This window comes from Ornithorhynchus anatinus, chromosome 17, assembly GCF_004115215.2.
Source record: "Ornithorhynchus anatinus isolate Pmale09 chromosome 17, mOrnAna1.pri.v4, whole genome shotgun sequence".
NCBI lineage: Eukaryota > Metazoa > Chordata > Mammalia > Monotremata > Ornithorhynchidae > Ornithorhynchus > Ornithorhynchus anatinus.
The window spans coordinates 3544717-3558863 of record NC_041744.1 but is presented as its reverse complement, the minus strand read 5'-3'; the positions used below and the strand labels follow the sequence as shown (position 1 = coordinate 3558863).

Below are 14147 nucleotides of genomic sequence, written 5' to 3'. Positions count from 1 at the left end.
CTTGGCTGTGCTGTCTGGAAGACTATGAGGCTGAGACTTTTTTTTTTCTTTTGGGTGGTGGGCTTCTGCAAAGCAGGGATGAAGGGTCTTGGCGATGCTGGAATCAACCTATCAATCACTCATAGAGAAGCAGTGTGGCCTAGTGGCTAGAGCCCGGGCCTGGGAGTCAGAAGGAGCTGGGTTCTAATCCTCTCTCCTCCACTTGTCTGCTATATGACCGTGGGCAAATCACTTCACTTCTCTGGGTCTCAGGTCCCTCAGCTGTAAAAATGGGGATTACGACTGTGTGCTCCATGTGGGACGTGACTGAGTCCATCCCCATTTGCTTAGTTCAGTGCCTGGCACATAGTAAACATTTAACAACTTCCACAATCATCAGGTAAATTATATAGAAGTAGTAGACTTCCTGCCCTCAAGGGATTAAAGCATAGCTGGGGATGGTGAGAGGGGAAGACAGGCACTAAACTTTGGTTCTCTTCCATTTCGGATCACCTCAGGGGGTCAAACCCAAATGAGGAAGAGCAGAATCCGGTCCTCGCGACAAGCTCAGCGTCTGGTTCGATGGTTGTATCGTACTCTTCCAAGCGTTTAGTACAGTGTTGTGCACCCAGAGAGCGCTCAGTGAATAAGACTGACTGAATGACTGATGAAGCAACCTCGTCAACGGCTCGTGAGGGCCCATCCCAGTGCGTCTTTTCGCCAGCTCTCGGGTCCGTAAAAATAATCACGATCACAACCGTGGTGTCTGTGAACTGCTTTTCAGGTATCAGACACCCCAGTGACACATAGTAAGTGCTTAACAAATACCATAAAAAGAAAAAAAAACCCCACAACACAGCAGACTTGATAGACACCTTCCCTGCCCAAGGGGCCTTACAGCCTAGAGGGGGAGACAGATTTTTATAGAAATAATTAATTTATTTAATTACATGATTAAACATATTTATATAATAATAATAATAATGGTATTTGTTAAGCGCTTACTATTTGCCAAGCACTGCTCTATATAAGGGCAGCAGCATGGCCAAAGGGGAAGAGCACGGGCCTGGGAGCAAGAGGACCTGTGTTTTATTCCCGGCTCCGCCACTTGCCTGCTGTGTGACCTTGTGACGAGTCACTTCACTTCTCTGGGTTTCAGTTTCCTCAACTGCAAAATGGGGATTCAATACCTGGTCTCCCTTCTGGCTTGGGCTGTGAGCCTCACGCAGGACGGGGACTATATCCGGCCTGATGAACTCGGATCTATGCTTAGAACAAACAGGTTCTAACACATAGTGCCACAAAAAAATAAATAAATGACATATATGTACATAACCATGAAAACTGTCCCAAAGGACATCTTCGGTCTCCCCCACCAATGGGAGCTTGGGGACAACTCTAGGCCAGGAACATGATCTGTTCCCACTCCCAACTCAGTTAATAGTTTTGGTACTTTTTAAGGGCTTACTCTGTGCCAAACACTGTACTGAGCGCTAGGGTGGATACAAGCAAATCGGGTCCCTGCCCTACATGGGCTCACGGTCTCAATCCCCATTTTTACAGATGAGGGAACGGAGGCATGGAGAAATGAAGTGACTTGCCCAAGGTTTCACAGGAGACAAGTGGCGGGGTCGAGATTAGAACCCATGATCTCCTGACTCCCGGGCCCCTGCTCTATCCACTCTACCGTGATGTTTCCCTAAATTAGTTACCCTTTCCCCTCAGCTAACGAGGTGAAAACGTCTCCTCCAAGCTCTTTAGATCCTGGGTGGCCCCAAACTCATTTCATGTCTTCTTTTTGTTCGCCAGCTCTAAAAATGACATGGCTTTTGAAAAAGCCATTTGTTCTAGGTTCTAACCCTGACTCCACCTCTCGGCTGCGGTGTGACCTTAGGCAAGTCATTTCACTTTTCTGGGCCTCGGTTTCCTCATCTGTAAAATGGGGATTAAATCCTATTCCCTCCTACTTAGACTAGGGGCCCCATATGGTACGAGAACTGTGTCTACCCTGATCTACCCCAGCTTTTCGTATGGCTCTTTAACAAATCCCCTCCGTTATTGTTATAATTCTTATTATCATCATTATGAGCGAGCTATTGAAGTCCACAGCAATTACCCAAGAGCACGAACGGGAAATGTTAATAAGGCGAAACCGCCGGATTATGATGCTGTCCGGTTCCAAGTTTCAACGAATGGGCAATTCCACCTCAGTGCTGCATCGACAACAAGGGTGATTATTTCTCCACAATGGAAAGGGAGCGGCTGGAATTTACCTCCTCAAGAAGAGCTAATGAGTCCGAGGGAGGGAGCTCCAGCAGAACTCTTGGATTCTTAATGGGAAGATCCCGGGCCTGGGAGTCAGAAGGACCTGGGTTCTAATCCCAGCTCTGCCACTCGTGTGCTGTGACACCTTGGGCCAGTCACTTCACTTTGTTGGGTCTCAGTTACCTCATCTGGAAAAGGGGGGGATGAAAAACAGTGAGCCCCATGTGGGACATGGACTCTGTCCAACTGGATTTGCTTGTAGCTACCCCAGAGCTTAATACAGTGCCTGGTACATAATAAGCACTTAACGAATACCATTTTAAAAAACATGGGGGATGGGCTCCTAAATCACAGTTGGACAATCTATTTTGACCCAAATTACCCCCAGTTGTGTAATAATTGTGGTAAACAATCACAGATGAGTAAGAGAAGCGGCTGGGCCTAGTGGAAAGAGCAGGCTCCCGGGAGTCAGAGGACTTGGGTTCTAATTCCGGTTCTGCCACTGGCCTGCTGGGTGACCCTGGGCAAGTCATTTCACTTCTCCGTGCCTCCATTTCCTCCTCGGTAATAAAGGGATTCGGTACCTGTTCTCCCTACCATTTAGACCGGGCGCCAAATAAGACCGAGACTAGGTCCGACCTGATTAACTTGCATCTACCCCAGTGCTTAGTACAGAGCTTGGCACACAGCACGCGCTTAACAAATGCCACAATTACTAATATTATTCATGCCCTTCCAGAGGGTCTCTCTGAGTCTCCCTGAAGAGGTAAGAACCTGTGTAACTACTCCCCACCCCCAGCTCCAGCCAGTAAGACTCTCCCCTGCCCTTCTGCTTGGGTGCAGGCAATAATAATTACGGTATTTGCTAAGCGCTTACTATGTGCCACTAGCGGAGGAACAGATACAAGCAAACGGGTTGGACACAGTCCCTGTCCCCCATGGGCTCACAGTCTCAATCCCCATTTTCCAGATGAGGTAACTGAGGCCCACAGAAGTGCTCAAGGTCACACAGCCAAGTGGCGGAGGCGGGATTAGAACCCAGGTCCTTCTGACTTCCCAGGCCCGTACTCTATCCACTGCTGCTCCAGTTTGAGGGGAAGGGCCAGGAGACCCTTGGGCAGCTAGTACTTTTCCACATCCTCCTCTTCCTCCTGGGCACCCCCGACCAGTGCCCCCGGAAAATTTTGCCCAGAGTAAAAACCCTCAATACACCCGGCAGGAGAAGCCAAAAGACACACTGCTGGAAAATGAGGCCCTGTCCCTGATTCATTCCATTCCGGGCTGGTGGGGTGCCAAAGTAAATCGAAGCGTCTATGGTACAGGTGGGAGACTAAGTTGTCCAGCCAAATGCTGACCAAGTCGGGCCAGGCGGTAGAGGATCAGACTAAATGTAATCCAAGATGACTTTTTTTTTTTTTTTTTACAGTATTTGTTAAGCACTTACTATGTGCCAGGCAATGACCTAGGCGCTGGGGTAGACACAAGCTAATCAGGTTGGACACAGTACACAAACATAGGAAGCAGCATTCCACAGTGGACAGAGCACGGGCCTGGGAGTCAGAAGGTCACGGGTTCTAATTCGGCTTCACCATTTGTCTGCTGTGTGACAAGTCACTTCACTTCTCTATGCCTCGGTTACCTCATCTGTAAAACGGGGATTGAGATGGTGAACCCCATGGGGGACAGGGACTGCGTTTGACCTGATTTGCTTGTATCCACCCCAGCATTCAGTACAGTCCCTGGCACATCGTAAGTGCTTAACAAAAAACACAAGTATTATTATTTACTATTATCCCCCCACGTGGGGCCCATAGCTTTAATCTGCATTTTACAGACGAGGGGACTGAGGCCGAGAGAAGTGAAGTGATTTGCCTAAGGTGAACCAGTAGACAAGTGGTGGACCTGGAATTAGAACCCAGGTCCTTCTGACTCCCAGCCCCATGCTTTATCCACTAGGCCACTCAAAGGAGCGCTTTCCCTGACTAAGCCCTCATTTTCTTTTTCCTCCCACTCCCTTCTGAGTCACCTGATTTGCTCCCTTTTCTTGCTTCCTGCAACGTAGCCCCACAGCACTTAAATCCATTTATATTACGTCTATCTCTCCATCTAGGCTGTGAGCTCACGGCAGGCAGGGAACGTGTCTCCCAACTCTTGTAGGAGACTCTCCCAGCACTTAGTGCAGTGCTCTGCACATTCTAAGCACTCGACGAATACCACCGATTGGTGGATTGACTGACCTTGGGCTGGAACCCCTCCCCGTGGCGGCCCTGTCAGCACTCCGCCTCCGCTACGCCCTCCCCTCCTTATATCCAACAGTTGACAACTCGCCCCCGCTTCAGAGCCTTATTGAAAGCCCATCTCCTCCAAGATGCCTTCCCTGACTAAGCCCTCCTTTCCTCTTCCCCCATTTCCTTGTGTCGCCCTGACTTGCTCCTTTCATTCATCTCCCCTCCAGTCCCGCAGCACTCATGTCCGTATCTATCATTTATTTATATGAATGTCCGCCTCCCCCTCTAGACTGGAAGCTCGTCGTGGGCAGGGAATGTGTCCGTTATATAGTTGTGTTGTATTCTCCCAAGCGCTTAGAATCGCACTCCGCACACGGTAAACGCTCAATAAATACGACCGACTGCCTGTCTGAGGAAGGGAGCCTCCCCCAGAGCTGAATCCCTGTGGGAATAAATCTCATCCAGCTTCGCGGTGGTTTTCCAAAACAATGTGCTGAGTCAGACGCCCCGGTTGTTAGAGTGAGGCCGGAGGCCGCCTGCCTCACTGGGCCCGGCTCCCAAGAGCCCGACCCTCCCCTGAAATCTGCGAATCGGCTTTCTTGACGTTAGCTCTCTGCCGTTTCTCAAGTTTCTTCTTTTCAAAGAGTTTGAAGCATTTTTTCGGGGGGGGGGAGGGGGAGTGACCTCATTAATCCCCACCCTCCTCACTCTTCCTTGAATGTATCCTCATCGCACTCTCCACAGATAAGCGGCTGAGGAGATGCGACTGGATGCACTTCGTATTCACCCCACTGGCAGCCTCACGGCGCTTACGTCCGTATCTGTAATTTCTTTACGTTCACGTCTGTCTCCCCATCTAGACCGTAGGTTTCTTGTGGGTAGGAAGTGGGACTACCAACTCTGTTGTACTCTCCCAAGTCCTCAGAACAGTGCTCTGCACCCGGAAAGTGTTCAGTAAATACCACTGATTGAATGACTGATTGAGGTTCCCCTCCTAAGCCTGCTCTCAGAAGACCCGCCTTCTATAATGATAATTATGGTATTTGTTAAACGCATCCTATGTGCCAAGCACTGTTCTCAACGCTGGGGCAGATACAAGGTAATCACGTTGTCCCACGTGGGGCTCACAGTCTTCATACCCATTTTACAGATGAGGTAACTGATGCACAGAGAAGTTGAATGCTTGCCTAAGGTCACACTGTAGACAAGTGGCAGAGCCGGGATTAGGACCCAAGACCTCTGACTCCCAAGCCTGTGCTCTTTCCACTAAGCCACGCTGCTTCTCTAATCCCGGTTGGGTCAACTACCCCGCCGGGAGACCTTGGGCGAGTCATTTCATCTCTCTGAATCCTAGGTCTTTCATCCGTAAAATGGGGATAGGAGATATGTTCTTCCGCCCTCTGAGATCGCGAGCCCTGAGTAGCACAGGGACCGAGTCTGATCTCGCAGTTACCCCGGTGCCTATCACATATTATCATCACATAATAAGTGCTCCATCAATTCAACAATGCAAGTAAGAATAACGTTAATTTTTTTTTTTAAAAAAAAGCTGACGTCCAGACTCCCAGCATCGCCTGCTCAGCGGGCTGTGAGCGAACTCTATTTGTTTAGCTCTTCAAACATATGGCGCTTAGCTTTCACATCTCTGGGACACCATGCTTCATCTACCCAGATGTTAAAAATTAGAGAGCGAGAGAGAGACACCGAGAGACCTAGAGAGAGAGAGAGAGGGAGCGGACGCGGACAGCCAAGGACAAGACTACTCATGGCAAAGTCCCACTTGGCAAGGTGAGCATCAGTGGCTTGGCAAATGGAGGAGGGATGACAGGGATGATGAATCAGATCAGGACAGAGGCAGCGGGGCCTAGTGGAAAGAGCCCGGGCCTGAGAGTCAGAGGACCTGGGTTCAAAATCCTGGCTCTGCCATTTACCTGCTGTGTGAACTTGGGTGAGTCACTTCACTTTTCTGGGCCTCAGTTTCCTCAGCCGCAAAATGGAATTCAATATCTGCTCTCCCTCCAACTTGGACTGTAAGTCCCACATGGGATCTGATTATCTTGTGTCTACCTGAGTGCTTAGTAAAGTGCTTGGCTTATAGTGGGTGCTTAACAAATACTATTAATAATGATAATAATAATAATTTCCCCCACTATGAATTACCACAGGCACACTGGGCAACAGTGAGCCTCCCTGATGCTCTCTTACTAGATTAGAAGCTCGCTGTGGGCAAGGGAGGTGTCTTGGGCTTCCGTAGTTTTTCGCCACATCTTTAGTACAGTGGGTGCTCAATAAATAATACCCTTACTTCTACTCTGACTCCCCTTCTGCCATTCCTAAAACATCCTTCTGGGAGAAATGGCCGTGAGCAAGATGGGATCCTTGCAGTAGGAATATCCCAGGAGGGGGACACGGTACTGCCTACTCCTCTCGTATCCCTCCCAGCTCTTAGAACAGTTCCTGGCACACAGTAAGCGCCTAACTCTCGTTGTGGGCAGGGAGTGTGTCTATTTACTGTTCTGTTGTACTCTCCTAAGCGCTCAGTACAGTGCTCTGCACACAGTAAGCGCTCAATAAATACGAATGAGTGAGTGAATGAATGAACCAACACCACGACTGTTGTTCTCGTTACTCACCCGCCTTGTGTTTTCCAGGATTTTTTGATCCGGCTTCCCGTAGTTGGGCGGGTTGGCGTAGGGATCGTAGCCGAGGCGGGCCAGCATGGGGGCGATGGCGGCCATGTCCTGCAGGACGTCCGCGGGGATCTTCCCCACCCACTTCGAGAGGGCCCCCGCGTTCACCGGCTTGACGACTTGGTCCGTGGATCTTTCCACTCTGAAAACAACGGGGGGACCGGCAATCAACAGTCGGGACCGCGAGAAGCCGCACAGTCTCAGGGGGAGAGCCTCAGAGTCTGGAACACCTGGGTTCTCATCCCGGCTCCGCTGCTTACCTGCTGCGTGTCCCTGGGCAGTTCGCTTTTCGGGGGGGGGTTTGTGTGCATGTTTTTAATGGTACTTATTAAACGCTTACTATGTGCCAGGCACTGTTCTAAGCGCTGGGGTAGATATAAGCTAATCAGGTTGGACTCAGTCCCTGTCCTAGATGGGGCTCACGGTCTTACTACCCATTTTCTGGATAAAGGAACCGAGGCACGGAGAAGTGAAGTAACTCGCCCAAGGTCACATGGCAGACTTCTATGAGCCTCAATTATCTCATCTGCAACATAGGGATTCAATACTTGTTCTCTCTCTTACTTAGACTGTGAACCCCATGTGGGACCTGATGATCTTTTCTCTACCCCAGCACTTAATGCATGCTTAACAAATACTACAATTATTATTAGTAGGAGGAGTGAAAGGGATGTGCTCCATTGAATAATAATAATAACAATAAAAATGTGGTATTTCTTAAGTGTTTACTATGTGTCAGGCACAGTACTAAGCAAATTGGGCTGGATACAATCCCTCTCCCATGTGGGGCGCACAGTCTTAATCACCACTTTACAGATGAGGGAACTGAGGCACAGAAAAGTAAAAGTACTTGCGCGAGGTCACAGAGCAGACAAGTCGTGGAGCCAGGATTAGAACCCAAGTTCTTCTGACTCCCAAGCCTTGGCTCTATCCATTAGGCCAGGCTGCTTCTATTAACACCTTGGTTCTGAGGTAAATGCATATTTGTAAAACCACAGGAAAAACTGGGACACTAACCCGATGAAGACTAAACCATTCTGACTTTGATTTTTCCTGATTTTTCCCATTCCCCAAAGACCAGATTTGACAGCGACCTCTTGCTTTTGGAACTCGACGACAAGAAACAAGTGAAAACATCTGCCCGGGATGGGTTGGCTTCGATGACCCCATCGAGCAAATCAAAACATAACGAAGGAGGAGGCCGTCTGTGAAAACGGCGGTCTGTTTTCCGACCGATGCTAAAGGCCGATTCATTCGATTCAATCGTATTTAGTGAGCGCTTACTGCGCGCAAAGCACGATGCTTCGTACAACTTCAGGCCCGTTTCCTGTGCATGGGTCTTTGAGAGATGTGGGCATCCGCTCATTAGATTCTCTCCTCTGAGATGTGGAGCTAGTTGAAAAAAAATAGTCTGCACTTGCTCCTTACTGCCTGTTTCCAGTGAGTTTAAAAATCCTGCCTGGTTCAATCTGAGCCAAATTTTCCCTTGTGGCTTTAGTCTGGTGGGGGCGGGGGGCCACTTGGAAAAATGGAGCCAAGGATGTGGATGGGCCAAAGAGCACAGAGTCTGGATGAAAAGCTAAACTGGGAAGATGAGGTGGGGAGCCGGCAGAAAGCAGGGCCAGATGAACAACGGCTAAAATGGGCAATGTCTGACTTTCCAGGAATTAGAACTCATTAAAAGCTACATTCTCCCAAAAAGGGAATCACCCTTTCACCCCCTGGATGAAGATCCCCTTTTGCTTGCTTGCGGTGCATCGTTAATTGAAACAGAGACCTTCATGAGGGGCTTAAAAAAAAAAAAACGCAGGCCAAAAAACACAGAACCTGTAGTGTAGTGGGGCACATATGCTTTCTCTCTCTCTCTCGGTGTGCTTACTGTGTGCAGAGCATTGTATTCCACAATCTATCATACGGACTGTGCATCTACTGTGTTCAGAACACTGTATTAAATATGCAATCAATCCAGCGTATGTACTGAGAGCTTACTGTGTGCAGAGCACTGTATTAGACAATCAATGGTATTTATTGAGCCCTTACTGTGTGCAAAGCACTCGATCAGACAACCAATCAATCAGTGGTATTTACTGAGTGTTTACTGTGTGCAGAGCACTAGTATTGGATGCCTTCAAGGTACAGAGCGTTGAAGCAGGCCCTTGGGCGGGAACAAGCGGAGGAAAACACTAACTACAATAACTGGCTCTGACTGGACCATCGCCAATCAGTACCAATCAGGCATCTGATATTAATGCCCTGAGAAGCTGTGTGGCTCAGTGGATAGGGGGTGGACCTGGGACTCAGAAGGATCTGGGTTCTAATCCCAGTTCTGCCACCTGTCTGCTTTGTGACCTTAGGCAAGTCACTTCACTTCCCTGGGCCTCAGTTACCTCATCTGGAAAATGGGGATTGAGACCCACGTGGGATAGGGACCGTGTCCAACTCGATTGGCCTGTATCCACCCCAGCGCTTAGTACATTGTCTGGTACACAGTAAGCACTTAACAAACACCATCATTATTATTAACTCCGCCACTTGTCTGCTGTGTGACCTTGGGCAAGACGCTTCACTTCTCTGGGCCTCAGTTCTCTTGTTCTGTAAAACGGGGATTAAGAGTGTGAGCCCCATGAAGGACAGGGACTATGTCCAACCTAATTATCTTGCATCTACCCCAGCGCTTAGAACAGAGCTTGGCACACGGTAAACACTTGACGAATACCACAGTTATTTTTAGTATTATTATTATTAGAGCTCTGCACCCTGGTGTCCTCCAAAACATTGCTCTGCCCCCAGCAAGCACTCAATCAATGCTGTTGCTGCTGATTCATTCGATCGTACTGACTGGGCACTTACCGTGTGCAGAGCACTGTACTAGGTGCTTGGGAGACCACCAGAGAACATTAAACAGACCACATTCCCCGCCCACAACGAGTTTACTGTGGCTTTCTTCCCGCCTGCTCTTTCCAGGATATCGCGAGCTGCCTTTACGCTTAGGGAGAAGAATAGGTAAAAGCGAATAACGTGAAGGGCAGCTCGTAGACTCGATCCCGACTCAGGGAGGAAAGGGCTGGACTAGCGGTTTTCGCCTCAAACACCGCAGACGTGGAAGCTTACATTCTGCCAGGAAGCTGTACGGTGGGGGCCAAGCACCTGCCCCCCGTCCAACCCCGGGCGGGCCAAGCAAGAATGTGTTTCTGGAGAACTTGAGCCTCTTGGGAGTCGCCAATCGGGCGGGGGACAGAGAGGGGAGGGAAACTGTTGCCGGGGTCATTGGAAGGGTCAGCCTGAGCAACTGAGGCAGTCTTCCCACCGCTGTCCACTCAGGGCAGCTCCCAAAAGCCTCCAGTGCAGGCCTACAGGCTGGGAGCTCTTTGTGGGCAGGGAATGTGTCTCTCTGTTACATCGTTCTCTCCCAAGCGCTCAGTATAGTGCTCTGCACACGGTAAGCACTCAATAGATACGATTGGATGAATGAAACTGCCCCACTGTCTGGATGACGGTCGACTGGGGGCAGAACACTGGACTGAGCGTTTGGGAGAGTACGACAGTCAGTAGACACACAATCCCTGTCCTCAGGAGTTGATAGTTTGCTCTATGCAGAGCACTCTACTACGCGCTTGGGTGAATACAATATAGTAGACACAATCCCTACCCTCAAGGAACTGACAGTCTAGCATCCAGAGGGGAACCTTTCCACCCACATCCCTCCCCTCTCCTCTCCTCCATCTTCTCCCCCTCCATCACGTTAAGCAAGGAGCCGGAGAACAATAGGTCCCCATCCCGAGGCCCTGAAGGACGACACTTCGGGCCCCCCCGCCGCCCCCGCGAAACTTCTTCGCCCAGGCTGGGACGGCACCCGCTGTCAGAACACCGGTTGACAGAGACCGCCGGTCTGGGTCGGCAACACCGGAGACCAAATCTTCTAAGTTCAAGAGCTGCCACCGGGGAAGCTATCTTTCTTTAATGGTACTTGTTAAGCGCTTACGATGGGCCGGGCCCTGTTCTAAGTGCTGGGGTAGATATGAGATAAGCAAGTTGGACACGATCCATGTCCCACGGGGGCTCACAGTCTTCCATCCCCATTTTTACAGATGCGGGAACTGAGGCCCAGAGAAGTGAAGCGACTCGACCTCAGGAAGACAAGTGGCGGAGCCAGGATTAGAACCCAGGTCCTCTGATTCCCCTGTTGACGCTCTATCCCTTGGGCCTCCCTGCTTTGCCGGGAGTAGAATACAAGTCACGGCAGGTGGGCAGAGAGGGCACAACTCTGCTAGCCAGGGAAATACTGGAAATGAGTGGAGTGGATCCGTTCCCATAAAAGGTCTTTATACTTTCCCAAATGCTTAAAGCTGAGCACTGCACCCAGGAGGTCCTCAGTAAATGTCCCCCATCCCCAAGGACCCTTCAAATAGACGTTGTTAAAGTGGCTTTTTGAAAAGTTCTGGGACCCACCCGGGAGAAAGGCCGGAATTAAACTCTTTACTGGGATAAACTGACACCTGAAAACCAAGCCAAAAAGCCATTGAGACATCGTGCTGTCAAAGTCCAAAAAGCATTTTTGAGGCTGAACGGGTTCTCTGTTCACAGGTGTGACTGACGTGACTTGCCACAGACCCTCAAATTTTATTTGTTCATTTTTGTTCCTTTAGATCTGCCTTGGCCCTTTCCTCCCTCTCCTCTTCTCTCTCGTTTCTCTTCCTCTCGGGACCCCCGCTTCTGCCGCCGATCTACCACCCCTCGGTCTGGGGAAAACGGAGAAGTCTTCCGGGAAGAATCCCCCTCGTCCTCCTCGGAGACTCAACCGTTTTTACCGCAGTAGGGGCTTCCAGACTCCACCGGAAAACGGGATCTCTGCCACTTCCGCGAAACCCCAACCCCAGCCGTTTCCGATTACCGAGCCGGAGTCAGAAGAAATATTAGTGTGAGGAGCCGGGGTCTGACTCTGTGTGACAATACATTCTTTCGCCGGCCACGCTGGCGGGGACTTTGAACCGCAGCGGAGTGAACGCTACAGAGGCCTCGCGCTGGCTTCGGATCCCTCTCTCATTCCTCTGGAGCTTGGGTGGAATCGTGGTCATTGTTAAAAAGGAGTCTGGACGGCAAAGGTTAATCGCCGTTTGGACTGGAGTCTGGAGTTGAACCAAGTGGTGGAGAGGGAGAGACGGGGAAAGAGAGGGAGGGAGAGAGAAGAAGAGGGAGAAAGAGAGGAAGGGAGAGAGTGAGGGAAAGAAGGGGAAGAGAGAGGGAGGGACCCTCTAAGCTGTAAGCTTGTTGTGGGCAGGGAATGTGTCTGTTTATTGTTTTACTGTACTCTCCCAAGTGCTTAGTACAGTGCTTTGCACACAGTAAGTGCTCAATAAATATGGCTGAATGAATGAAAGAGAGGAAGAGAGACTGAGGAAGAGAGGGAGAGAGGGAAAAGGAGGGAGAGAAAGAGATGAGAGGGTGGGGCGGAAGGGGCCGAAGAGATGAGGGGTGGGGATGAGATCCACAGGCGAAGCCACGCAGATGGCCGAGCTCCAGAGCGGCTGGGGAAAGCCCGGCACCGGCCGTGACCGTACGTTAAGGGGAACACGGGGCAGCTGGCTGCGGATACGACTGGCTGCCCGGAGGCAGGGAAAGATAACACCGCCATCCCGCTTGCACCTGAGGCTCCCAAGGGAGGTCACTTAGGAGCCGCTGCGGGCGGTTGGGGGGGGGGGGGGGCACCTGCAGTGCCCTGCGTGACCTCATCCCAGCATCTACCAACTCTGTTATCTTGGACTCTCCCGAGAGCTCGGTACAGTGCTCTGCACACAGTAAGCGGTCAATAAATACCACTGAGTGATCGACTGACTCCTGACTCCCACCCAGCCGGCCTGTCCCAGAGATAAGAGCTTCCCTTTCGGATGCTGGTTCATAACGGGTTACTTTGGACACGGGGCCGGACGTTTTTGAGGTTTTCGCCCCACTTCCCTCGCCCCCCAGTGCCGCCGGCCCTGCCGGCTCTGAGCTCAGGCTGGCTCAAGGTCCCATGAATTCCAACTGTGGTATCTGTTACGTGCTTTCTACACATGCAACACTCTGCTAAGCGTGGGGCAGATACAGGATCATCACATTGGACACGGTCCTTGCCCCGCATGGGGCTCACCATTTAAGGGGGAGGAAGAATGGATATTTTAGTCATTTAAGGGTATTTATTGAGGGCTTACTGTGTGCACAGCACTGTACTAGGCGTTTGGGAGAGTACGGTATATATAAACCTAGGTCCTTGGACATCCGGTTCCGGGACCTCTCCTTTACGGCTCCCGCTGTTTCTCAACTGTCGTCCCTTGTGAATTCACACCTGAGCGGTCATCCCTCTGGCACCTCACTCCAGTCTAATAATAATAATAATTACGGTACTTGTTAAGCACTATGTGCCAAGCGCTGTTCTAAGCACTGGGGTAGATACAACTTAATCCGGGTGGACCCAGACCCTGTTCCACGTGGGGCTCACAGTCTTCATCCCCGTTTTACGGATGAGGTCACTGAGGCCCAGAGAAGCCAAGTGGCTTGCCCCAGGTCACACAGCAGACAGGTGGCAGAGCCGGGATTAGAACCCAGGCCGCTCTGACTCCCAGGCCCTTGCTCTAGCCACTAAGCCAGGCTGCTTCCTCCAGTCTTCAACCCGGGGGGAGGGAAAGCGTTCGGCCGAGGGGGAGAGTGGGTCTCTTTCTGTCACGCTGGCACGGAGAGGCTTAAACTATAGTCGCCCAAGACCAGGTCTAATGGCCTTGTTGCCGCGGTGGGTGGGTGGGTGGGGGAGGGCGGGTGACGGTTCTCGGTCTCTCAGAGACCGAACCCATCCAGAAGGGTAAACATTTACACAAGCGCTGAAGGTCTCGCTTCCAGGCTCTTCCACCCGGGGTGGTGACATCTGCGATTGACTTTCTTCCTACCCACTGAGCCGTGGCGATAATTAGATAAGAGTCCAGTGGGGGCCTGACCGTCCAAGCGGCCAACGAGA

General features: G+C 50.8%; 1 protein-coding gene across 3 annotated transcripts in view; it reads right to left on the bottom strand.

Annotated features, from left to right (window-relative positions):
* TPST1 (tyrosylprotein sulfotransferase 1) overlaps positions 1–14147 on the bottom strand; it is a 36883-nt gene that overhangs the window by 9588 nt on the left and 13148 nt on the right. For all 3 annotated transcript variants that reach the window (XM_029082209.2, XM_029082210.2, XM_029082211.2), the window contains one exon: positions 7106–7304. In XM_029082209.2, the coding sequence (XP_028938042.1) occupies positions 7106–7304 (199 nt within the window). The remainder of the gene's footprint in view (positions 1–7105; positions 7305–14147) is intronic.